We start from the raw sequence: 24,981 nt of genomic DNA on the forward strand, positions 1-24,981 counted from the left end.
ATCTGAATGGTCTACTGCAACGTTAACTTCTTTCTTGTCTTTTGGACATTGATTCCTTAAATGTCCAACCTCTTTACAGTTCCAACAAGTCACATCATTTCGAGTCCTCGACTGACTCTTTCTCCTGTTCCCGCTCCCACTACCTCTGTTATTTCTTCTACCTCTGACCGCATTCAATTGTTCACTTGATGATTCCCTGGAATTTCTTCGTCTGACGTCTTCGCCTAGAATTAAATCCCGAATTCCCTCAAAAGTGAGCTCTTTCGATCCTGCGGAACTAGTAACGACTGTAACTGTTCCGGACAAACTGTCAGGTAATGATGATAACAGTAGTAAAGCTTGAACTTCGTCCTCAAATTTTATTCCCACTGACCCAAGTCTGGATAAAACCGAGTTCAAATTGTTGATGTGTACTGTAATTGAACTTCCTTCCCTCATCCTCGTGTTGACTAGTTCCCGAATCAGGAAGACTTTATTTGCTGCCGACGGCTTCTCGTACATATTAGACAATGCCTCCATGATTCCCTTTGCCGAGGTCTCCTTCAAAATGTTGAAGGCAACATCCTTTGACAAAGTCAGTCTAATAAATGTCTTGGCCTTCTTATCCAAAGTCTCCCAGTTTGCTTGTGTGATCGCCTCCGGTTTTTCACCTAAAACTGCGTCCAAGTCTTTATGTACGAGCAAATCTTCAATTTGCATCTTCCACCAACCAAAATCTTTCCCATCAAACTTCTCAATCTGAAGCTTACTGCTTTCTGCCATTTTCTGAAAAATTAGGGGCTAAACTGCAATTTTCTGAAAGTTCAGGGGCTAAACTGCAATTTTCTGAAAGTTCAGGGGCTAAACTGCAATTTTTCAAATCTGCTACAGTGTTGCTACAGTGTTGCTACAATGTCGTCTTCTCCGGCAGATCTCCGGTCTACAGTGTCGTCTTCTCCGGCGGAACTCCGGTCTACAGTGTCGTCTTCTCCGGCCAAACTGGTTTTTCCGGTCACTATTCTGGTAACCTTTGACCGGCGATTTGGACGTCTTCCGGTGGTCAAAAAATTCAGAAAAAAATATATTAGGAATCTTCGGAACGAGACCTTTCCAACGGTATACACCAAAATCGTTTTTGACGAAAAAAAATTTCGACCAAAAACTTAAAATCACCTTCTGGAGCTACAACCTTGCTCTGATACCACTTGTTAGGATCGAGACACTTAACACACGACTCTAAACACACACACAGCTCACGAAAAACAAGAACACAAGGATGAACATGAGGGATTTAACGTGGTTCGGTCCTTCTCTGACCTACGTCCACCGGTAACTAGGAATTTACATTTCTTGGTGCTAATCTGCACTCTTTCTTTGTTACACTAGATACGAGTTTTACAAATACAGAATAATCTCTTATATAGAGATGGAAATCAGAAGTAGTCAAAAAACACAACTGGGTCTTCATTCAACAATTGTGGCTTCACAACTTCACATTGTTCCTGCCATTTTTGACCAGCTTTTCTGTGGATTCACACTCAACATTTCTGTGGATTCATACTCAACACAGTGATGTTGTAAGGGTATTAGATAAGAAATGAGGGGAATGTTCATCAATGGTCATTAAAAGCCAAAGAAGAGGTAGACAAAGGTAGGGAAAGGCACATTTAAGGAAAGGGAAGCAAGGATTTAGGAGGATCGATGTGATACCATATTGAACGATAAGTGTCTTGTGAAATATATATTCCATTGATAATCAATATATACAAAATACAAGATGGCTAAAGGGCTAAAATATTTGTGAGATGTAGTATAGGTACGTAGTACTTTTAATTATAGATATAATGTAACTAAGGTGCGAGTCTTCTTACTCATAATGTATCCTTACCCAAAAAGCAAGCATAGCATAGTATAAAACAAACCAACATAGAAACAAAGAAAAAAAACATGATCTCCTGAGATTACAAAGCACCAACATATATTATTATAGATAGTGTATCATGTACATAAGCATGACTCCTCATCATGATGGTTAAATCAAGCATTTCTTAGGCACCAAGATGAACATATATATTTTATTTCAAGTACAATACGATCCAACATGCATACAACTTTCAACGAAAAGAACTATGTGAAGCTGGAATTAGGGGTGAGTGGCAAAAGGCTATACTCCATGGAAATGTGTTGCCTTTTGGAAGTTGGGGGATGTTTTGAGTGTAATTGCTAGAGTTTAGGTCAAATATCTCTGGAGACATTACATCATCATCGATAAACACAACCCTGGCCCTCTTTGTAGGTGGAGATTCTAGGCTAGACCTGATCATATGGCATGTGTCGCCTTCAGAATCAGAATCAAAATCCTTGATGATGGATTCAAACTCATCACAAAGGGAAGGAAGAGATATAATCGAGATTGGTTTTCTGGATTTGACAATGGTTGGCCTTGTTTTGTATTCTTGTGCAACTCTCTCTAAAAATCTCGATTGTGCTTCAATTTTGACCTTCAGACTCTTTTGAACCTATAAAAAAACAAAAGAATAATGAAATATTACTTGGAGGGCGGTCCAAACATATTTGGGGCCTTCTCCAAACACAAACATGACCACTTAAAGTTATCAAAATGTACATGAACACTTAGTTTTAGTTTATATTTTAGAAAAACAAATAACTGAAATTTATGTATAAAAACTAGATTGATATATAAATGAATCACAACGAATTTAAATAAAATTTTGAAAACAATAAGACATTGTTAGGATGAACTCAAGCCAGTAATGTGAAAATCAAAATTCTAATCAAATAAACTACACTTAATTTATAGTTTCGTTATATATATATATATATATATATATATATATATATATATATATATATATATATATATATATATATATATATATATATATATATATATATATTTCTTGAATAAGAAGAACGTAGTTTCTTGAAATATATTTTTATATACATGAAACCCAATCAGTGAAGTTTGGCGAAAATTTGTTACTATAAGGGCTTGAAGACTAGTAGTATAGGTTAACAAAGGTCTAGCCAACACGTTACAACAAATTTTCCTTGTAAAAGGAGGCATCTGTTTTTTTAGCTATGTGCAATCACACACCCTTATATTCTTTAGGATGATCTTTCTCATTAAACTTTAGTTTGATAGTCTGTACTAGGATTTCTTGTCATATATTTTAGATCCACTAGATCTCAAAACTATCATAACGACACAAATCATGACAAAACTATTAGTAACCTACTACCAATGACCCATAAAAGGGTTTGTAATCCCATAATAATTTTCTAAATACATGGAAACAAGGGATTTGAATGTATAACCTCTAACAAGCTTACCTCAAGTTGATCGTTCAAACGTCTTTGGACTTCCATTTGCATCTCTAATGCTTCGTTTAGCTGGAGGCCCCTAAACATGAAGGAGATGCTTGTTAGATGAATAGAATTTCGTAAATATGCATTTGTGTTTTTTCATGGTGATCAATTTTCAAAGGCATCCCATCCCTTAGCGACAGGACAATATATGCACATGCCTGAATTTTTCTTCTAATCCTATTTTTCATAGTCAACAAATATAATAAAAATAGAATCAATAACTAATATTAAATACTTAATAAAGAAAATTAGCTTCCCTTTAAAAAAAGGCAGGTTGCATGAGCTAATGAATTAAAGACAAATGTAAGGAGTAATTGGGGGTGTAAGGGCAAGAATGAAGCCACTAAGAGAGGTACCATATTTAATTGGTGGAAAAACCTCGACATTTGTATTTATGAACTTTCCTAGAGACAAATTTGAGGAAGAACTATAGAGATTGTTCAATAATCATGGTGACATTGCAGATGTCTTTATCTCTAGTAAGAGAAACCGGGTAGGAAAAAAGTTTAATTTTGTTAGATTTCTTGATGTTACACACCTTGGGAGGCTTGAAAGTCAACTGAACAACATTAGGATGTGACACGTTTGCCTTTAGGTTAACCTTGCAGAATAGGAGAAAGGTGGATGCTCATAATACATGGAAAGGGAATATGTCAAATAAGGCTAAAGTTGCACACCTATTATTACGTAGTACAATGGCTAGCAATGATGAAAAGAATGTTATCATATCTTATGATGAGGCTATTTCAGACATGAGTGTCAAATAGGTGGATGAAAAACTGAAGGGAATGAAAATAATGAAGTAGAGAACGACGATGATATCCCATGCATCATCCTTAATACATCTAATTATATAAAACATACATGGAGAACACATTGATTAATGAGGAAGTAAGGAACAAAGGAACTACGTCATGCTTAATAATATTCACTTATTTGACATGACACAAGGACTATAGTATGTGAAGCTAAGCTATAGTGGAGGGCTTATAGTGTATCTTGCATTCAAGGATAAAGCAATGGAGAAGGCATTTTTGTCCATAGTGTATTGGTGGGAACTTGAACTTGCTCAGGTTGCCATTTTTTTAATAATTGGCATGGTGCCAAAGGTTGGAATTTGGTTAGGCATTTTATAAAATGAAAAGGCTTTAGGGGAAGTGATTAATCCAACATGTCACTCCAGGGATATGAGAAATCATGACATGGTGAGAGTTGGCATATTGACTTCTGAACTTAACTAGATTAGAAGGAAGGTCGATATGTAAATCAATGGAGTGTTACACATGTTTATGGTCATCGAGGAGGTGGGTGACTATTTAGATTTCATTCTGAAGATTGATAGAAATGGGACTCCAAATCTAATAACCAAAATGAGAATTTTATCTATGAGGAAGATGACCACATTGATCTAGTTAATGATGAGGTGTTACCGATGAAGGAAGTAGTGGCTACACTAATGGTGATGAGGTTTCCATGGATGAATAATGGAGAATTTGGGTGCCACACATACATGCTTGGTGGGAGTAACACAAGCATGGGGTGCATGATAAACGTCAATTAATAGATAATTCTAATCAGGGTGAATCATCTGGTAATAAGGTCCTGGAGTTCTTGGAGTTAGATCCAGTTGTGAATGATAATGAGGCATTTCAATCTGGCATATCTTATTCTAATTATGTGAGTGTAAACCTGACTTGGGTGTAAACCTAACATGGGTAGGTGTACAAGCATCTATATTGACAATAAGATCTACAAATGGCAACTTCTTCATTTCATACGGTGAACATAATAAATAACTACAATAATTTTAGTGGTTCGTTTAGGTATAAACAAAGGCTCTAACTTCACTTATAGAGCACCACAAAAACATAGAGAGGTAGAGAGTAATACTTGGAGTAAGTATTAGTATTAGAGGGTTGTTTTCTTTCCTTGTAATATTAAGCGTGTAAGCTCCTCCTTTTGTTTTGGTTTGAATAAAAGTGTCTTTCAACCCCAAAAAGTGGTATCAAAGCTTTGTTAAGCTCCAAGGGCTCGTTCTCAGTTTTTTGGTCAAATTTTTTTTGTCCCATATATGGTTTTTGTGTACACCGTGGGAAAGGTCTCATTTTGACGGTTCTAAAAATCTATATATATATATATATATATATATATATATATATATATATATATATATATATATATATATATATATATATTGAATTCATCGACCATCAGAAGGTCTCTAAATCGTCAGTCAAAGTTGGTCAAAGTATCACTGGAAAGTTGGCCGAAAAAACCAGTCTGCCGGAGAACTCGCCGGAGAAGAAGGCTGACATCAGTAGGGACGTCGGCAGCTGACCAAACTTCTAGAAATTGCAGTTTGGCCCCTACTTTTTACAAAAATTACATTTTTTATCCTCGTTTTTTAGAAAAAAATCATTTTACCCCTTTTACTTCTATAAAAGTTATTTTTGGCCCCCATGAACTTCTAAAAAGTTCATATTGATCCCCATACTTTTAGAAAAAAGTTACAAGGTTGTGTATGCCCAAGTAGATGCCAAGAATGACTACACCAACCTCATCGTCTTCTCAACCCGAAGTTGAAAATGTTCAAAGGACTGGGAAAAATGCTAATGTTATGTTACACTATCCAATGCTCACGAAGATGAACTATGCAGTGTGGGCTATAAAAATGTGAGTGAAGTTACAAGCAGAAGGAGTATGGGATGTAATTCAAAATGTAGAAAGGGACACACATAAAGATCGGATGGTTCTTGCATCTATTTATCAAGTAATTCTAGAGGATGTACTTCTGATGTTAGCTGAGAAGGATACATCCAAAGAAGCATGGTAAATGCTTAAGACGATGTACATGCGAGCAAATCGGGTCAAGGAAGCCAAAGCTCAACCTTGAGAAGTGACTTTGAGGTGGTGTGGATAAAAGACAGTGAATCGATGGATGATTTTTCCATGAGATCGAATACTATTGTGAATAGTATTTAATCTGTAGATGAAAAGTTCGAGGAAATTATGGTGGTGAAGAAGTTCCTTTGATCCATACCGATACAATTTATACAAATCGTAACATCTATCAAGAAATTCGAAGATCTTAAAAATATGACGATCAAAGAGGTTGTGGGTCGTCTCAAGATCCATGAAGAGAAAATTTGAAGTTATGGAGAAAAAGAAATAGGACCTTCTCTATTGCTTACACATTCCAAGTGGTTATCTCGTTCCAAGCAAGCTGGCGATAGAAACATGTCAAACACTTCAAAGGGACGAGGAGGACATGGTAACCGAGGCTGGGGATGAGGCTGAGGTCGTGATCGTAGGCGAGGAGGTGTTCGTGAGTCCAATACAAACTGGAATGGCCACAATCCTCCTCGTAAAATCAAATGTTTTTCTTGTGAATAATTTAGTTACTATGCGTCGGAGTGCTCGAACAAGAATCGAGGTGAAGAGGTGAACCTCATTCAAGCCAATGAAGAAGATCCAATTTTGATGGTGGCAGTCTCACAAGAATATACACACAAAAATGTGTCTCTAAGAGAGAAGATTTGTGTTAATCTTCTTACATGGGGAGAAAGTCGAGTCAAGTTTGGTATCTCGACAACGGTGCTACTAATCATATGACTGGAGACCACTCAAAGTTCCGCGAGCTAGATGAGCACATTACGGGTAATGTGAGTTTTGAGGATGGTTCACCCGTCACTATTTTGGGAAAAGGTTTGATTTTATTTGATAGAAAAAATGGTGACCAAAGACTCCTTAACGAGGTATATTTCATTCCATGTCTAAAATACAATATTATTAGTCCTTGGACAAATAACGGAGGAAGGGAGTTGATTCATAATGGATGGCCGTTGGATCTGATATTGTTTGACAGAAACAAAACTCTACTTTTGAGAGTTAAATGATCCCCAATCCGGTTATATGAAACTCATTTAAGGACCAGTAGATCGACTTATCTTTTAGCAACAAAATACGAACCAACTTGGATATGGTGTTCTAGACTCAGTTATGTTAACTTTCTCGCCTTAAAGAAGTTATCCGAAAAGAATATGGCAACTGAAGTCCCAAAGATTGAGCACCCAAACCAAGTATGTGAAGGGTGTGTTCTTACTAAACAAACCTGAATTCCTTTCCCATATCATGCGACTATTCGAGCTCAAAAACCTCTACAACTTTTTCATACGTACTTGTGTGGTCCAATCACACCTACATCTATTGGAGGGAGTAAATATTTTCTCCTTTTAGTAGACGATTTTAGCTTGTGGATATGGGTTTACATACTATCAGGGAAGCTTGAAGCCTTGAGCGCTATCAAAAGGTTCAAGTTGATGGTTGAAAAGAATTAGAGTTATCAAATGAACTCACTCCGAATGGACGAGGGGGAGAGTTCACTTCAAAAAAATTCTCATTTTTTTAGAAGAAAATGGTATTCAAATACATTTTACGACACCATATTCGCCTCAACAAATTGAAGTTGTAGAAAGGAGAAATAAGTCTGTTATGAACATGGAAAGAAGTCTTCTCAAAGGAAGATATGTCCCAGGAGAGTTTTGGGGAGAATCGGCTAGACATGTCGTTTATCTTCTCAACTTCCTACTAAAAAAGAACTTCTGACATGACGCCTTATGAAGCTTGGTATAGCAAAAAGCCCAACCTTGAACATCTAAAAGTTTTTGGTTGTGCTTCTTTTGCTAAACTTGTAGGTGGTTAATTAAAGAAGCTTGATGATCAAAGTAAAAAAGATGGTTTATTTAGTTGTAGAAGATGGAACTAAAGGAAACCGTTTATTTTAACAGCAAGACCGGAAGTTGCAAGTTAGTCGCGATGTTGTTTTGAAGAAAAAGAATAATGAAATTAGTATAAAAACAAAGAAGAAGATATGGCAAATCGTAAGACCTTTACAATAATTGAACCACAACCTCAAATACACCTTGAAATACCCCAAAACAACCCTGAAACCAACCTATATCAACTAGACAACCCCGAAATCGATGCTATCAAAATTAGAGAACCATATGGTGTATTTGATCAGCCCAAATCAGCCCCAAATACTTCTGTTTTAGCCCCGATTTTTTCAGCCTCAACCCGTATGGAAATCCCTTCTAGTGAGATTGGGCCTAGGGGGTTATATTCACTAACAAATATCTATTCGGAAGCCAAAAATATGTTACATGAACCAGGAGAATTGTTGATGATTGTAGTGAATCAACCCCTGAATTTTAAAGAGGCGATAACCTCTAAAGCATGGAAGGAGACTATGCAAACAAAGTTGGATGCAATCGAGAAGAACAAGACATGGCAACTTACCGATTTTCCACCAGGTCATAAAGCAATTGGTTTAAATGGGTCTTCAAAGTGAAGAAAGACAACTTGGGTCTTCAAAGGTTTTGTACAAAAGCAAGGAGTCGACTTTGATGAGGTTTTTGCACCGGTAGTATGACTTGAAACTGTCAGGCTCATCATTTCCTTAGCATCTCAACATGGGTGGGTTGTCTACCATCTCAATGTGAAGTTGGCTTTTCTCAATGGAAATCTCATACGCGAGGTTTATGTAACCCGACCAAAAGGATATGTTGATAAAGAACATAGTCAAAAGGTGTTCAAGCTCTACAAAGATCTTTATGGTCTACGACAAGCTCCTTAAGCTTGGAACATTCGTTTGGATAAAAGCCTAAAAAGGATTGGTTTTACAAAAATTTCACAAGACCTAGTTGTTTACAAAAGGAACTCGAAAGACAAAATTCTTATTGTTGGTGTCTATGTAGATGACTTCTTTATTATAACGTTGAACACCAATGACATTTTGTAATTCAAGGAATAAATGAAGAAAGAATTTGAAATGAGTGACTTGGTATTACTTTCTTACTACCTTGGAATCAAAGATTCACAAAAGAAGTGGGGAATATCTTTGCGACAACTGGCTTATGCAAAGAAGATTTTAGATTAATATGGGTTGCTAGAGTGCAATCCGGAAATGTCACCAATGGAATTGTAACATCCTGAAGATAAGGTACTTCAAATTTTAACCCTATCATCTTATTATGTTGCATTTAGGTCCCTAAGTTCAGGAAAGTGTGCAAAGGAGTCCTAATGGAATTGTTGCAATTATGGCCTTTAGAGTACACCTTGCGTACATGGTGTACACTGAGTGTACTAGGGCGCGCCCTAGTACGCTGGGCGTACTTTCCAGTTAAGAAAACCCTAATTTTTAGGGTGTGTCTCGTATTTAAGCACTCTTATAGCGTTATTTCATTCACCTTATGTAACATACACGTTTTGAAATCGTGTTTTAAGTAAATGATATTATGAAATATTATATAATTATGAGTATTGAGTTCTAACGGATAGTTTTTACTAGAAAAGAAGTAAAACTATGTTTAGAATCAATCAGAAAATATTGGAAGTCTTATGAGATTGCAATTAAAAGACAAATATCGAAATTTAACGAAAACATAAAATTTGAAATAAGTAAAATTTTATTATTGAAAGTTGTAAAGAATCTCGTTAGAAACATTTAGGCGAAAACCTCATCGAAATCCGAGTTATAACGAAGAAGTTATGACCAATCGAAGATCCGCGACAAAACCGGCACGGCGCCGAATGACGTAAAAAGTGAGTTTTTGATAAACTACTTTTTAACCTTAGTGATCTAAAGGAAAGTCGTAGTATTTGTTAAACCGAGAATTTTGATAAAAAGAACGCCAAAATCTGAATTCGTATGAGGAAGTTATGATTTTTCTAAGTTTCAGCTTAGCAGTAGACAGCTAAAAACTTGAATTTTAGATCGAGTGATTTTTAGCCAAAACAACCTAAACGAGAATTGAAGATCTCGTCAATAGTAGTACAACGGTAAAAAGACTGACGAAAATGGATGTCGGATGAAGAAGTTATGAATTTTTAACGGATTTTCCTGTCCCGGTCTGTTAAAAATAATAATATTAAAAATAAATTCAAAATTAGCCGACGAAGTCTAAACGAAAGTGGTAGAGCATACTTTTCCCTACGCGTGCATATAAAGAACATCAAAAACGGAGTCTGTATGAGAAAGTTATGGATTTTAGAAGATTGGGGCACAATTTTCGAGAATTTTCGCATGAATAGTGTCGGCCACGTGACCTCGCATGAACAGTAGCCGCGTGTCGCTTCCGGATTCAACCGAAGTCGCAGCCAACCGGCATCCGACACCGCCTCGCCCCGTGTCACGTCCGAGCTCGCACAGGTGTCGCGTCTGTGGCCTGCAATGTGTCCGACGCGTGTCTCTCCCTCGCTGCTGCTGACTCGCCCTTCTGATCGGCCGACTTCGGATCTCACCCTATAAATAGGAGGGCTGCGAACCCTCCCGAGTAAAATGGGAAATTAGCCATTTTTCACCCCCTTTTTAATATTTTTATTATTTTGACTTCCCCCGAAGCCCCGATATTATTTCCAACGCCCGAAACACGCCCCGAAGTGTCCGAGAAACCCGAAAATTTTATCTTTTCGGTTTTGAAGCTCTACCTTCGCAGAGCCCGGTTTTCAATAAATCTCCCGGTTTTCAACGAAGGAAGTTATATTTAAAGCCGAAGTGCTGCCCAATTTACTATTTTTACCCCCGGTTATTTCAAGGTGAGTTTAATATATATGAACAATTGTATGTTATGTGTTATATGTGCTATGTGCTTTTCGGTGTTATTATTCCGGGTTATTTTCCCGTGTTATTTTTATTCGCTATTTTTAATAGCAAAGTAATACCTTTGACCATGTGATCAGTGAAAGGACTTAGATTCACATTGGTACTGGTATGTAGCCTTTGGCCATGTAGAACATGTCTCCGTAAGAGAATGAATTCTATTTTATGGCATTGACAGATGGTTAGACAGGACTATAAGCCTGAAATCTACCGAAATGTTTAAATCAGAAAGTGTATGTCTTCTGTGCCATTTGGGCCGAAGCTTTATTGGTGTATATCAAGTATAGAAATTGTCATGTCTCATTGATCGTATATCTTTGAATCAAATCATTGATTGATATGGAAAGTTTGTCTCATGATTCACATATGCCTTTATTGTTGCTTGTTCCTCTTTGCTTCTGCCATATTGAAGTATATATATGGCATAACGTTATATTGTATCTATTATTGAACTCACTAAGCGTCACCGCTTACCCCTCTCAGTGTTTAACAATTGCAGGAGATAAGTAACCAGTATGGTTATATATTGTCGAAAGATGTAGAATAGTTTTTACTATTACTTTTGTATTTCGGTTTATGTTTGTATAAAATTTACAATATCCTGGGTAGTTATGTAATATACTAAAACTTAGTCGGTTTGTATCCAGCCTTTTGTAATCACATTATCAATGTAAAATATTATTTATAAATATGCATGTAGCATGTTTTGGAGTAACAATTGTCGAATCTGAAAGTTTGGGTCTTTCAGAAATACGAAAGTTTAGAAAGGGGTTCTTTCACTCATGGTATCAGAGCTGTGGTTTAAGTGAACTAAATTCCATGGATTGGTATTTAGAATTAAACTATTGGAAGTTCAATATATGAACTGAATCATTGTAAATATATGGATACAAACCATAGGAAATACTTAAGTGGGGTATTGGGTAGTGATAAACCCTAGTATTCTAAGATATTAAGTTACTTCAAAATTTTTAGAGAATTAGTTTATGTGAACTAGGAATTTTGAGAATTTCTAGATTTAAACATGGATTGTTAAGTGAAGATGATACGATATGTATCTAGTATACTTTAGGTTGAATACCTAATGGACACAAGCACTAGAATATTAAGAGGAGATATGCCTTATATTCTAATATGTGCTAAATGATAAATGAATATAGCATGCCTTAGGTTGCTTGCTTATATTGCTCTTACTTGAGAGAGTTTAAGGTCTGTTGCCGACCTTGGTCTGGAAGAATAAATTTTAAGTATTCCAGATTCTAAAATTTCCGTGTTATAACTGATAAGAAACTTTTCGAAGTAATAAAAAGAGACTTATGATAGTTGACATCGATAAGTTTATAAATAAACGATCGCGGGATATCGTAAAATAATAAATATGAAGTGTTATCGTAAATAGTGTATTAATACCAATAGAGTGGTATTACACATTTAAAGTATGTTTGATGTATAATAACATCTTTGGCAGAAAGATGTGCGTTTGAAACACGTTTGGGCAAGATAAATGTGTTGGTACAAATCCATGAAGTTGTTCCACCGCTGTCCATATTGAAGCAATGATTGTTTATAGAGTCGGAAGAACCGAAGTTAGTGATAAATACTTCGACAGTATTGAAATTAATGTGGTATAAGATTTAGAAGAATTAAATGAAGATCAAAGGAAAGGCTAATGAAGTTTTCAGACTCAATAGGCCAAGACTTTGTGATGTAGTATGTAGTTCGAGTAGTAACCCTATACAAGATGTTCAGACTTAGTATTTAATAATACTGAGTGATGATTGACTTTTATCACATCCTGATGGAAATTTCATTGTGTGTTAAGCCGACTTTAACATACATGAGTAGGATGGTGAAATAGGTTATTTGGTTGTGAAAAGGCTGAGTGGCTTACTTGTTAGAGTAAGGTAGAGTACTTAGTTGAAGAAGATATACACTCATATTATTATATGAGAAGAGATGTTGTAGTTAGGAATGACAGAGAATCAAGTTGAAGCTAGTAGAACATGCTGAGATGCAGCTATAATGCGGATTTCCTAGGATAGATTCATATGAAGTAGACTTAAAAGATACACTCATGAGAAGAAGACTTACTCAGATACAGTAATGATGATGTCATGGAAGGATAATGAAATGAACAAATGTGCATGGTGAATTACATTAGTTAGAAGATGATGCAAGTAGTTGAAAACCGTTTGTCTCCACGCTGCTAGAGTAAATTCTGGTATAGTGTATCTTGCAGAGTAGATACTACCCGAGAAAGAATTTATATGAAGAAATGGAAGTAAAATTTCTATCGACCTATGAAAAAGTATTAGGATATACTAAATTGAGCATATGTATGAGAAGAATCTTAGAAGGCGAGTATAGGAAATCTAAGATATGTTTGATAGAAATGTGAAATCCCTAATTGAGTCTAGGAGAAATTGTCATAAGTACTTGTTTGAACACGTTCATGTGTGATAAGTTGCTTTGTGATTTTGAATGATGACTTGGAAACTGCAAGACAATACTTGGGACGAATATGAGTAGGTGTGAATAGTAGTAGAGGCCTATATACTACTGGAAGCACAGGACTCACACTTGGATCAGGGAAAGTCACAAGGTTACCAAGAAGCTAATAATTGATTCCGTTCTTGTTCAAGTATGTCATTACCTTTGTTTCGGTGATGACAAAGGAGACGATTTCCATTCGAATCTTAGTGGTCATAAAGAATCGAGTCTGATTAGTATAAATCCGCGAAAGGAGTTGATTGGTTCAGAGAACCATGTCTTGTATAGTGACGAAACTTTAGTAGGAATACTAAAGAAGTAGATAGTCGAGGTAGTCGATAGAAATATAACGATCTTCATTAAAGGATTGAGCAATCATTAGCTAGAGATGTGACTTGCTATGTGGTGTTACTGGCCACAAGAAATGTTTCTGCCCTACTCTTAATAGTCAAATGGCGGGGAGTCAAGTTTCCGTTCAACAATCAAAGAGTACTCCAACTAAAAAGGAGGAGGTGCCAAAAGCTAAAAGTTGTGTATTCCAGATTACCGTAGAAGAGGCACGCGAGAACCTGAATATTGTGACTGAGACATTTCTCGTCAAATTTATACCTGTACACATCTTATTTGATTCTAATGCCTCATATTCTTTTGTGTCTCGAGAATTCGAATATTCTTTTCAAATAGCTTGTTACGCATTTGTCCAATCATTTCATATAGATAACATAGGAAGTATATCATTACTTGCTGATAAAGTGTATAGAGATAGTGTCATAGGAATTGAAGGTTATAATCTTCTTGCTAACCTAATTCCTATCTCCTTGCCCAAATTTGATATTATTCTTGGCATAGATCGGTTGTCAAAGAACCGCGCAAAATTCGTGTTCTACGAAAAGATAGTACTCATCCCTATCGAAAGGGAAGATTCTATTTATGTCTATGGTGAAAATAATAATTTCTTTCTTAAAAACTCATAAATTTATATCGAAGGGATGTTCTACTTATCCGACTTATACAGTTGATATCTCAAAAGAGGGGAAGAATACTGTAATTACTAATCCTGTCATTAATGAATACCCTGATGTTTTCCCCGACGAATTGCCTGAACTACCCCCGAATAGGCAAGTAGAATTCCGAATTGATCTTATACCTAATGCTGCTCAAATTTCCAAAGACTGCTATATAGAATAATAACATTTGGATAATTGTCGACCGGCTAACTAAGAGTGCATATTTTCTCGACATACGTGAAACGGCTCCAATGGAGAAATACGCACAAGTTTACTTAGACGAAGTTGTGGCGAGACATGGTGTGCCACTAAAGATTATTTCTGATCGTGATACTCGCTTCACTTCTCACTTTTGGGCGAGTATGCAACGTGAATTGGGATCTCGTGTTGCTCTCAGCACAGCTTATCATCCCCAGACAGATGGTCAGACGGAGAGAACAATCCAAACTGTAGAAGATATGCTTCGTGCATGTGTCTTGGAGTTTGGTGGTAACTGGGATAAGTACTTACCTCTTATCGAATTTTCGTATAATAACAATTACCACGCTTCAATCAAAATTCCACCATATGAAGCATTATATGGTCATAAATGTCGTACGCCATTATGTTGGCGAGACATAGGACAGAAGATCCTTGGAGGCCCTAAAATGATTCAAGACACCACCGACAAGATTCAAATTGTACGAGAAAGAATGAAAGCGGCTCAGGATCGACAGAAGTCCTATACAGAAAAGAGAAGATGACCCATAGAATTCCAAGTGGGTGATACTGAAGGTAACCCCGTGGAAAGGTATTATGAAATTTGAGAAAGAAAGGAAAACTAAGTCCTAGATTTGTTGGTCTTTTCAAAATCATCCAGAGGATTGGTAAACAAGCATACCGCTTGGAATTGCTTGAAGATTTGGCTGTTATTCATGATGTATTTCATGTGAGTTATCTGTGCAAATGCTTGAGCGTATATGATGAAACAATTCCGTTATCCTAAGATAAATTGGATAATAAGTTAAGATATGTAGAAAAACCTGAAAAGATCGTAAACGAATGAACGACTAATCTACGTAATAAAGAAGTGGAGTTGGTGCTTGTCAAGTGGAAACACCATCGAGGCCCAAATTATACTTGGGAGAATAAGAATGAGATAAGAGCGAAATATCCCCATTTGTTTTTATCGTTATGATTCCGGGGACGAAATCGTCAAAAGGAGGAGGTATTTGTAACATACACGTTGTGAAATCGTGTTTTAAGTAAATGATATTATGAAATATTATATAATTATGAGTATTGAGTTCTAACGGATAGTTTTTACTAGAAAAGAAGTAAAAGTATGTTTAGAATCAATCAGAAAATATTGGAAGTCTTATGAAATCCGAGTTATAACGAAGAAGTTATGACCAATCGAAGATCCGCGACAAAACCGGCACGGCGCCGAATGACGTAAAAAGTGAGTTTTTGATAAACTACTTTTTAACCTTAGTGATCTAAAGGAAAGTCGTAGTATTTGTTAAACCGAGAATTTTGATAAAAAGAACGCCAAAATCTGAATTCGTATGAGGAAGTTATGATTTTTCTAAGTTTCAGCTTAGCAGTAGACAGCTAAAAACTTGAATTTTAGATCGAGTGATTTTTAGCCAAAACAACCTAAACGAGAATTGAAGATCTCGTCAATAGTAGTACAACGGTAAAAAGACTGACGAAAACGGACGTCGGATGAAGAAGTTATGAATTTTTAACGGATTTTCCTGTCCCGGTCTGTTAAAAATAATAATATTAAAAATAAATTCAAAATTAGCCGACGAAGTCTAAAGGAAAGTGGTAGAGCATAATTTTCCCTACGTGTGCATACAAAGAACATCAAAAACGGAGTCCGTATGAGAAAGTAATGGATTTTAGAAGATTGGGGCACAATTTTCGAGAATTTTCGCATGAAAAGTGTCGGCCACGTGACCTCGCATGAACAGTAGCCGCGTGTCGCTTCCGGATTCAACCGAAGTCGCAGCCAACCGGCGTCCGACACCGCCTCGCCCCGTGTCGCGTCCGAGCTCGCACAGGTGTCGCGTCCGAGGCCTGCAATGTGTCCGACGCGTGTCTCTCCCTCGCTGCTGCTGACTCGCCCTTCTGATCGGCCGACTTCGGATCTCACCCTATAAATAGGAGGGTTGCGAACCCTCCCGAGTAAAATGGGAAATTAGCCATTTTTCACCCCCTTTTTAGTATTTTTATTATTTTGACTTCCCCCGAAGCCCCGATATTATTTCCAACGCCCGAAACACGCCCCGAAGTGCCCGAGAAGCCCGAAAAATTTATCTTTTCGATTTTGAAGCTCTACCTTCGCAGAGCTCGGTTTTCAATAAATCTCCGGGTTTGCAACGAAGGAAGTTATATTTAGAGCCGAAGTGCTGCCCAATTTACTATTTTTACCCCCGGTTATTTCTAGGTGAGTTTAATATATAGGAACAATTGTATGTTATGTGTTATATGTGCTATGTGCTTTTCGGTGTTATTATTCCGGGTTATTTTCCCGTGTTATTTTTATTCGCTATTTTTAATAGCAAAGTAATACCTTTGACCATGTGATCAGTGAAAGGACTTAGATTCACATTGGTACTGGTATGTAGCCTTTGGTCATGTAGAACATGTCTCCGTAAGAGAATGAATTCTATTTTATGGCATTGACAGATGGTTAGACAGGGCTATAAGCCTGAAATCTACCGAAATGTTTAAATCAGAAAGTGTATGTTTTCTGTGCCATTTGGGCCGAAGCTTTATTGGTGTATATCAAGTATAGAAATTGTCATGTCTCATTGATCGTATATCTTTGAATCAAATCATTGATTGATATGGAAAGTTTGTCTCATGATTCACATATGCATTTGTTGTGGCTTGTTCCTCTTTGCTTCTGCCATATTGAAGTATATATATGGCATAACGTTATATTGTATCTATTATTGAACTCACTAAGCGTCACCGCTTACCCCTCTCAGTGTTTAACAATTGCAAGAGATAAGTAACCAGTATGGTTATATACTGTCGAAAGATGTAGAATAGTTTTTACTATTACTTTTGTATTTCGGTTTATGTTTGTATAAAATTTATAATATCCTGGGTAGTTATGTAATATACTAAAACTTAGTCGGTTTGTATCTAGTCTTTTGTAATCACATTATCAATGTAAAATATTATTTATAAATATGCATGTACCATGTTTTGGAGTAACAATTGTCGAGTCTGAAAGTTTGGGTCTTTCAGAAATACGAAAGTTTAGAAAGGGTTCTTTCACCTTAACTGCCTCCATCCCTCTCATACGTTTGTACAACCATAGTTTCACCTTGAGGAGCCTTTTTGAGTTTAGAAGTGTGTTTTTATGCCTTAGAAGAAGAAGGAAGGAAGCCAAGCTCATCTTGAAGGATTGGAACACATGGATCTGGTATTTCTACATTATTTGCAACCATTCTAAGGTAAAAAGCTTGCAACTTTATTCCTATAGCATATAGATCTCGTTTCGGATGTCTTTATGGAGCTTTTTGGTCCCAAATGGTTAGCTCTTGAACATGGCAAGTTCTTGACCTTTGAACTGTTCTTTCAAACCCAAGGGGGGTCTTAAGTCATAAAAAATGGGTTCCAAATGGTTAGTTGTGCTTCATTCATCATTTAAATGGTCTTAATTGAATAAGACCTTGTGTTAAGTACTTATTGAACATGCTAGGTCATAAAGTTGGAAATTTTATGACTCCTAGAAGAATTTTAGCCATAGATCTGAATTATGGACATAAGAGCTTAAGCCATTAAGCTCTTAATGGAGTTTGGGACTTACGAGGGTACCCCCCGCGTACTCGAAGTACGCCCTACGTACTCGGTTAACCACCCCGATTGTGGTCAACTTCAAGGTTGCGTGTACGCCCAGCGCACCTCTGGAGTACGCCACATAGACGCACCCTGAGTTAACTCAGTCGATTTGACTCGGTTGGGTTGACTCGGCTGGGTTGACTTAATTGACCTAGTTGGTTTGACCATTTGACTTTGACTTTGACTTTGACCAAGTTTTACCAAATTTGAACTTAAGGGTATTTTGGGTATTTTGGAGTTTTGATGGAGATTGGTCATTTGGTCGGAATAGGTGTTGGTTAGAGAGTTAAGATTCGGAGTTGGGACCTCATCAACTTTGTCCAGTTTGCGAGGTGAGTTTTCCTCACTGTACTTGCGGGTCGAAGGCACCGCGTCCGGCCCATTGGATTAGATATCTTAATATGTGATAGTATGTTATTATGTTGTAGTGATCTGTTAGATCGGTATCATGGTATATAGGATGATGTTATACTTAGTGATCTGTAAGATATGTCTATTGTTTGTTGGTTGGTTATATGTATGTATGTTTATCTATTATACATATGTCGACATGTTGTGTGTAGTTGGGTTGAGGCAGACTAGTGTAGACTGAAGGCCAAGAGACCCAGGGCGGCCCGGATAGACTGAAGGCCTGTGAGGCGAACTAGTCAGGCCGAAGGCCCGAAGAATGGTCCAAATAGGTTGAAGGCCCGGTGAGGCGGTCCAGTCATGCTGAAGGTTTCGTGAGTGGTCCAGATAGTCTGTAGGCCCGTCGAGGCGGTCCAGTTATGCTGAAGGCTCGGTTTGCATGTTGTTTGTTATTATGTTCTGTGGTGGTACTTTGGGGGATCTCACTAAGCGTTGGCTTACAGTTTTGGGTTATGTTTCAGGTACTTCAGATGACCGCGGGAAGGCAGAGGCATGACTAGTATACACGAGTGATTTACAATTGGTGGAAGTTTCATGGATGAGTTATGTGGGGTCTGGCGGCCAGTTGTGTGGTGCTTAGCCTTCCTCTAGGAAGTGAGGATTGAGTGTATGTGTATGCTAGCATGTGTGGTTGGGGTTGTTGTGATGATTCCCTGAGACGAATACGGGTAGGTGCAGAAGGTAGTATGGGCCCGTACTACTGGAAGCACAGGACCCGTACGCGTAGCAGTAAAGTCACAACCCCTAGGGATATGTTGGGGGTTGGTTCCCCTGTTATGATATGTGTTTTATCTGATATCTCCCTGGTTTATTTTCAGTATGGTGATGACGAGACGATTTGAGGCAGGATCCGGATCAGGATCGGTAGCGGGGGGCCAGGATATGCCAGCTCTGACCGAGGAGCGGGTTAGGGAGATCATGCAGGAGGAGGTTGTTTCCCTCTTTCAGGTACAATTACCAGAGATGTTTGGGACTTTGGGTCTATCAAGACCGCGATGGTGGTGTAAATTGATGAGTGATATGTTGCACTTTCTGAGGCTACTGCTGCTGGGATTAGCGCTGGTAGAGCCTTCCAGTATCGGGGCTTCGACAACACGATGCCCACAATATTTGATGGATTTCAAGACCCGATCATAGTTATGAGGTGGCTGTCTGAAATGGAGGGATGTTTTTTCACTTGCTCTTGCCCAGCTGACCAGAAGGTCAAGTGTGCTCTGAACCTTCTCAAGTCCGGTGCGAAGGATTAGTGGAGACTTGTTACTAGCTTGTATTCTCCTGAGTAGAGGGATGATGTGACCTGCGAGCAGTTCTCTGAGATGTTTGGTTCTATATATGTTCCACTGGTGGAGCGTGAGAGGTTGGCCTAGGAGCACTTGGACTTGAGACAGGGGACTGAGTCGGTGACGGAGACCACCAAGATGTTCATGGAGAGGGACATGTTTTGTCCTGATTTTGCTGCTTATGAGCAAGCTTAGATGACGCATTACTTGAGCATGCTCAAGACGGACATCAGGCAGTTTGTATCCACTTAGCGTTATGGTTCACTGCCGGAGTTGCAGGAGGCCGCCGGGAAACGTGAGATTGAGATGGAGCTCCAGAAGTGGGAGTAGAGACACACCCTGACACAGTCACAGCCAGTGCCGAAGTGGTTTAAGGGTGCTAATACTAGATCTGGGGGTCATAGGGGTCGTACTTGTGGGAAGTGCGGCAAGGTTCATGAGGGGGCTTGTCTATCTTCCAGTGCATGACACAAATATGGCAAAGAGGGGCATTATGCGAAGTACTGTCGCTAGCTGGCCCCAATTCTGAGTACCAGGATTTGCTACCACTGTGATCAGGTTGGCCATATGAAGTTCAACTGTCCATTTCTCTCCGACAAGCCGGTGTAGGCCCCAACACCAGCTACTTTGAGGATCACCGATGGATGCCAGTGGAGGGCAGAGCCCCCGAGGGCTCGAAGTCATGGTTTTCAGCTCACTTCCGAGGAGGCCATAGCATCTCCAAATTTCGTGACTATTATGTTTCTATTTATTGTTCTGTTGATTGCATTTTATGTTGTACTCATGTTTATACTCCTAATAGGTACGTTCTTAGTGAACTCTTTGCCTGCTCTTGTGTTATTTGACTCAAGCGCGAGTCAGTCTTTTGTGTCTCGATCATTCAATGGGGAGTTTGATATGCCTATTGGGGAGTTAGAGTGTCGGTTGCAGCTTTCGATCGCCAACGAACACGGGTTTTGTGCATCTGCGATATATCAGGGTTATGTATTGGAGATCTTCGGGGTGCCCTATCTGATTGATTTGATCCCTATTCCCATGGGCGATGTATGCGTAATAGTGAGTATGGACTGGTTGAGCAGGTTTGGTGACATGATTGACTGTGAGGGCCAACGAGTGGTGGTTCGAACCCCAAGTGGGGGAGAACTTGTTATCTACGGGGAGGGCACTAGGATTGATTCAAGGTTTTGTTCGGCAGCCAGGGCTCGACAGTACATTCAACACGGGTGTGCTGGCTATTTGTCTTATGTGGTTGATACTCGGATTAGGGAGCAGACTTTATTACCAGAGGTACCAGTTGTCAGAGAGTTTGTTGATGTTTTCCTGGAGGAGTTGTCCGGTGGGCCTCCTGAGAGGCAGGTTGAGTTCCGGATTAACCTTGTGCCAGGTGCATCCCCGATTGCCAAGGCTCCATACAACTTGGCACTTCCTGAGATGCAAGAGTTGCCATCTCAGCTGTAGGAGCTGCTAGGCTAGCAGATCATCAGACCGAGCAGTTCTTCGTGGGGAGCGCCGATACTGTTCGTCAAGAAGAAGGATAGTTCACACTGGATGTGCATTGATTACCGAGAGTTGAACAAGTTAAAGATGAAGAAATGTTATCCCCTTCCGTGGATTGATGACCTCTTTGATCAGTTGTAGGGTGCATCTTGGTTCTCAAAGATAGATCCGAGGTCTGTGTATCATCAGGTGAGAGTGAGAGAGAGGAGGACGTGGGGAAGACCGCATTTTAGACTCAGTATAGGCATTACGAGTTCGTCGTGATGCTATTTGGGCTCACCAATGCGCCTGTTGTGTTTATGGATTTTATGAATCGGGTATGCAGGCCGATGCTCGACCGATCCGTCATTATGTTTATTGATTCCAAGACCAGAGAGCAGCACGAGGAGCACCTTCGAGAGCTTCTGTGGGTTTTGAGACGGGAACGGATGTATGCCAAGTTCTCAAAGTCTGACTTCTGGTTACGAGAGGTCCAGTTCCTGGGGCATCTCGTTAACCAGGATGAGATTTTGGTCGATCCGGCCAAGATTGAGGTTGTGATGCAATGGGAGGTTCCTAAATCTCCCTTTGAGATCAGGAGTTTCTTGGGTTTGGCAGGGTACTATCGCAGGTTTATTCAGGACTTCTCCAAGATTGTGGTACCCCTCACTCATTTGACGAGGAAGGGGGTGGATTTCTGATGGGGCCCCGATCACCAGGCGACATTTGAGACTCTTCGGCAGAGGTTATGCGAGGCCCAGGTGTTGACCCTTCTGGAGAGAGTAGAGGATTTTGTGGTGTTCTGTGATGCATTATTCACCGGTTTGGGAGTGGTCCTTAGGCATAGAGGATGGGTGACTGCTTATGCTTCGCGGCAGCTGAATCCGCATGAGAAGCGATATCCTACGTATGACCTGGAGTTGGGGGCGGTGGTGTTTGCCCTCAAGATTTGGAGACATTAACTATATTGGGTCCGTTGTAGTGTCTACATGGACCACAAGAGTTTAAGATATCTGATGGATCAGTCGAACTTGAACATGAGGCAGGACATGTGGCTGGATGTGGTCATGTATTATGACTGCGGGATCCTTTACCATCTGGGTAAAGCAAATGTGGTAGCGGATGCATTGAGCCGCAAGTCGGTTGTGTCTTCGGTTGGGGAGGTGTGTATGAGGATATCTGTTGGTTCCCTGCTTTTTGGGATTGATCAGAGAGGCTCGGGTTGAGGGAATTCGAAAAGATAACTGGAAACATGAAAGGATTAAGGGCGAAATCGACCGGTTTGTCACAGATAGTCGAGGGTTTTTGACCCGGTGTGGTCGGGTTTGGGTTCCAGTTTCGGGTGTGATCAGACAGATTGTGTTGGAGGAGGCTCATAAGTTTCATTTTCTATTCACCCGGGGGCCACAAAGATGTATCCGGATTTGAGATTGAGTTATTGGTGGTTGTGTATGAAGAGGGAGATCGCCTAGTATCTCAAGAGGTGCTTGACCTGCAGATTGGTCAAGGCTGAGCATCAGAGGCCGCATGGCAAGCTGCAGCCTCTGGAGGTTTCCATGTGCAAATGGGAGCAGATCACCATGGATTTTATTACCAAGTTCCCGAAGACAGCAAAGGGTTTTGATGCTATATGGGTCATCGTGGATCGATTGACCAAGAGTGCCCACTTTTTGGCTATTCGGGAGAGCTCTTCGGCCGAAAATTTGGCCGATGTTTATGTCCGAGAGATTTTCGCTCGCCATGGGGTTGTGGTTTCCATTATTTCTGATCGAGATGTTCGAATTACCTCCCGATTCTGGCAGAAGTTCCACGAGTTGGGATTCCTACCTACCTATTGCAGAGTTCTCCTACAATAACAGTTATCACTCCAACACAAGCATTGGTGCTCAGCCTTTTGAGCTCTTGTATGGTCGGAGATGTCGCACCCCGGTTTGTTGGGGGGAGGTTGGTCACAGGGTTATGGGAAGTATCGAGGTAGTCCTTCAGACCATTGAGCTTATCTAGCAGATAAGGCAGAGCCTGCAAACAACACAGAGTCGGCAGAAAAGATATACCGACCGACGCTGATCTGAGTTGGAGTTTCAGGTTGGTGATATGGTATTACTGAAGGTCTCAACTTGGAAAGGTGTGATACGCTTCAAGAAGAGGGGGAAGTTGGTTGCCCGGTATATTTAACCTTTTCGAGTGATTATCAGGGTTGACAAGGTTGCTTACAGGTTGGATCTAGCTGAGGAGCTTAGTCAGATTACAACACCTTCCATGTTTCGCAGTTGCGAAAATGCGTATTGGATGATGAGGCAGTGATTTCCTTGGACGATATTCAGTTCGATGAGCGCCTGACTATGTTGAGAGGTGGTGGCTATTTTGGAGAGAAAGAAGAAGGTCCTACGCAACAAGGAGATACCTTTAGTAAAGGTGCAGTGGTAACATCAGAGAGGCTCCGAGTGATCTTGAGAGCCGGAGGCTGAGATGCGGGGGCATTATCCTGAGTTATTCGCCGCAACACACTTCGAGGACAAAATCTAGATCAAGTGGGGGTGAATTGTAACATCCCGATGATAAGGTACTTCAAATTTCAACCCTATAATTTTATCATGTTGCATTTTGGTCCCTAAGTTCAATAAAATGTGCAAAGGAGCCCTAATGGCATTGTTGTAATTATGGCCTTCAGAGTACACCATGCGTACGTGGTGTGCGGTGAGCGTACTAGGGCGCGCCCTAATATGTTGGGCGTACATCAGTGTACACTGGGCGTACTTTCCAGTTAAAGAAACCCTAATTTTTAGGGTGTGTCTCGTATTTAAGCACTCTTATAGCCTCATTTCATTCATCTTAACCTCCTCCATCCCTCTCATACATTTATGCAACCCTAGTTTCACCTTAAAGAGCCTTTTTGAGCTAAGAAGTGTGTTTTTGGTGCCTTAGAAGAAGAAGGAAGGAAGCCAAGCTCATATGGAAGGAGCGGAACACTTGGATCTGGGATTTCTACATCATTTGCAACCATTCAAAGGTAAAAACCTTGTAACTTTATTCCTCTAGCATATAGATCTAGTTTCGGATGTCTTTATGGAGTTTTTTGTCCCAAAAGGTTAGATCTTGAACATGGCATGTTCTTGACCTTTAAACTGTCCTTTCAGACCCAATGAGGGGTCTTAAGTCATAAAAATCGGTTTCAAATGGTTAATTGTGCTCACTTAGAGGGTATTAATGGAATAAGACCTTGTGTTAAGCACTTGTTAGACATGCTAGGTCATAATGTTGGAGACTTTATGACTCCTAAGAGGATTTTAGCCATGGATCTGAATTATGGACGTAAGAGCTTAAGCCATTAAGCTTTTAATGGAGTTTGGGATTTGCGAGGGTACGCCCCGCGTACTCAGAGTACACCCCGTGTACTCAGTCAACCACCCTGGTGGTGGTCAACTGCAAGGCTGTGTGTACGCCGAGC

General features: G+C 39.5%; 1 protein-coding gene across 1 annotated transcript in view; it reads right to left on the reverse strand.

Annotated features, from left to right (window-relative positions):
* Positions 1–1,978: 1,978 nt before the first annotated feature.
* Positions 1,979–24,981, reverse strand: part of LOC145135540 (protein PHOSPHATE STARVATION RESPONSE 3-like) — a 29,740-nt gene continuing 6,737 nt past the window's right edge. Inside the window, exons 5-6 of the mRNA XM_079069803.1 lie at positions 3,334–3,403; positions 1,979–2,498 (exon numbers count right to left, since the gene is read on the reverse strand). Coding sequence (XP_078925929.1) covers positions 2,094–2,498; positions 3,334–3,403 — 475 coding nt within the window. The 3' untranslated portion in view covers positions 1,979–2,093. The remainder of the gene's footprint in view (positions 2,499–3,333; positions 3,404–24,981) is intronic.

The sequence above is a fragment of the Lactuca virosa genome, chromosome 9, assembly GCF_052849685.1.
Source record: "Lactuca virosa cultivar CGN04683 chromosome 9, Lactuca_virosa_CGN04683_v6, whole genome shotgun sequence".
NCBI classification, from domain to species: Eukaryota; Viridiplantae; Streptophyta; class Magnoliopsida; order Asterales; family Asteraceae; genus Lactuca; species Lactuca virosa.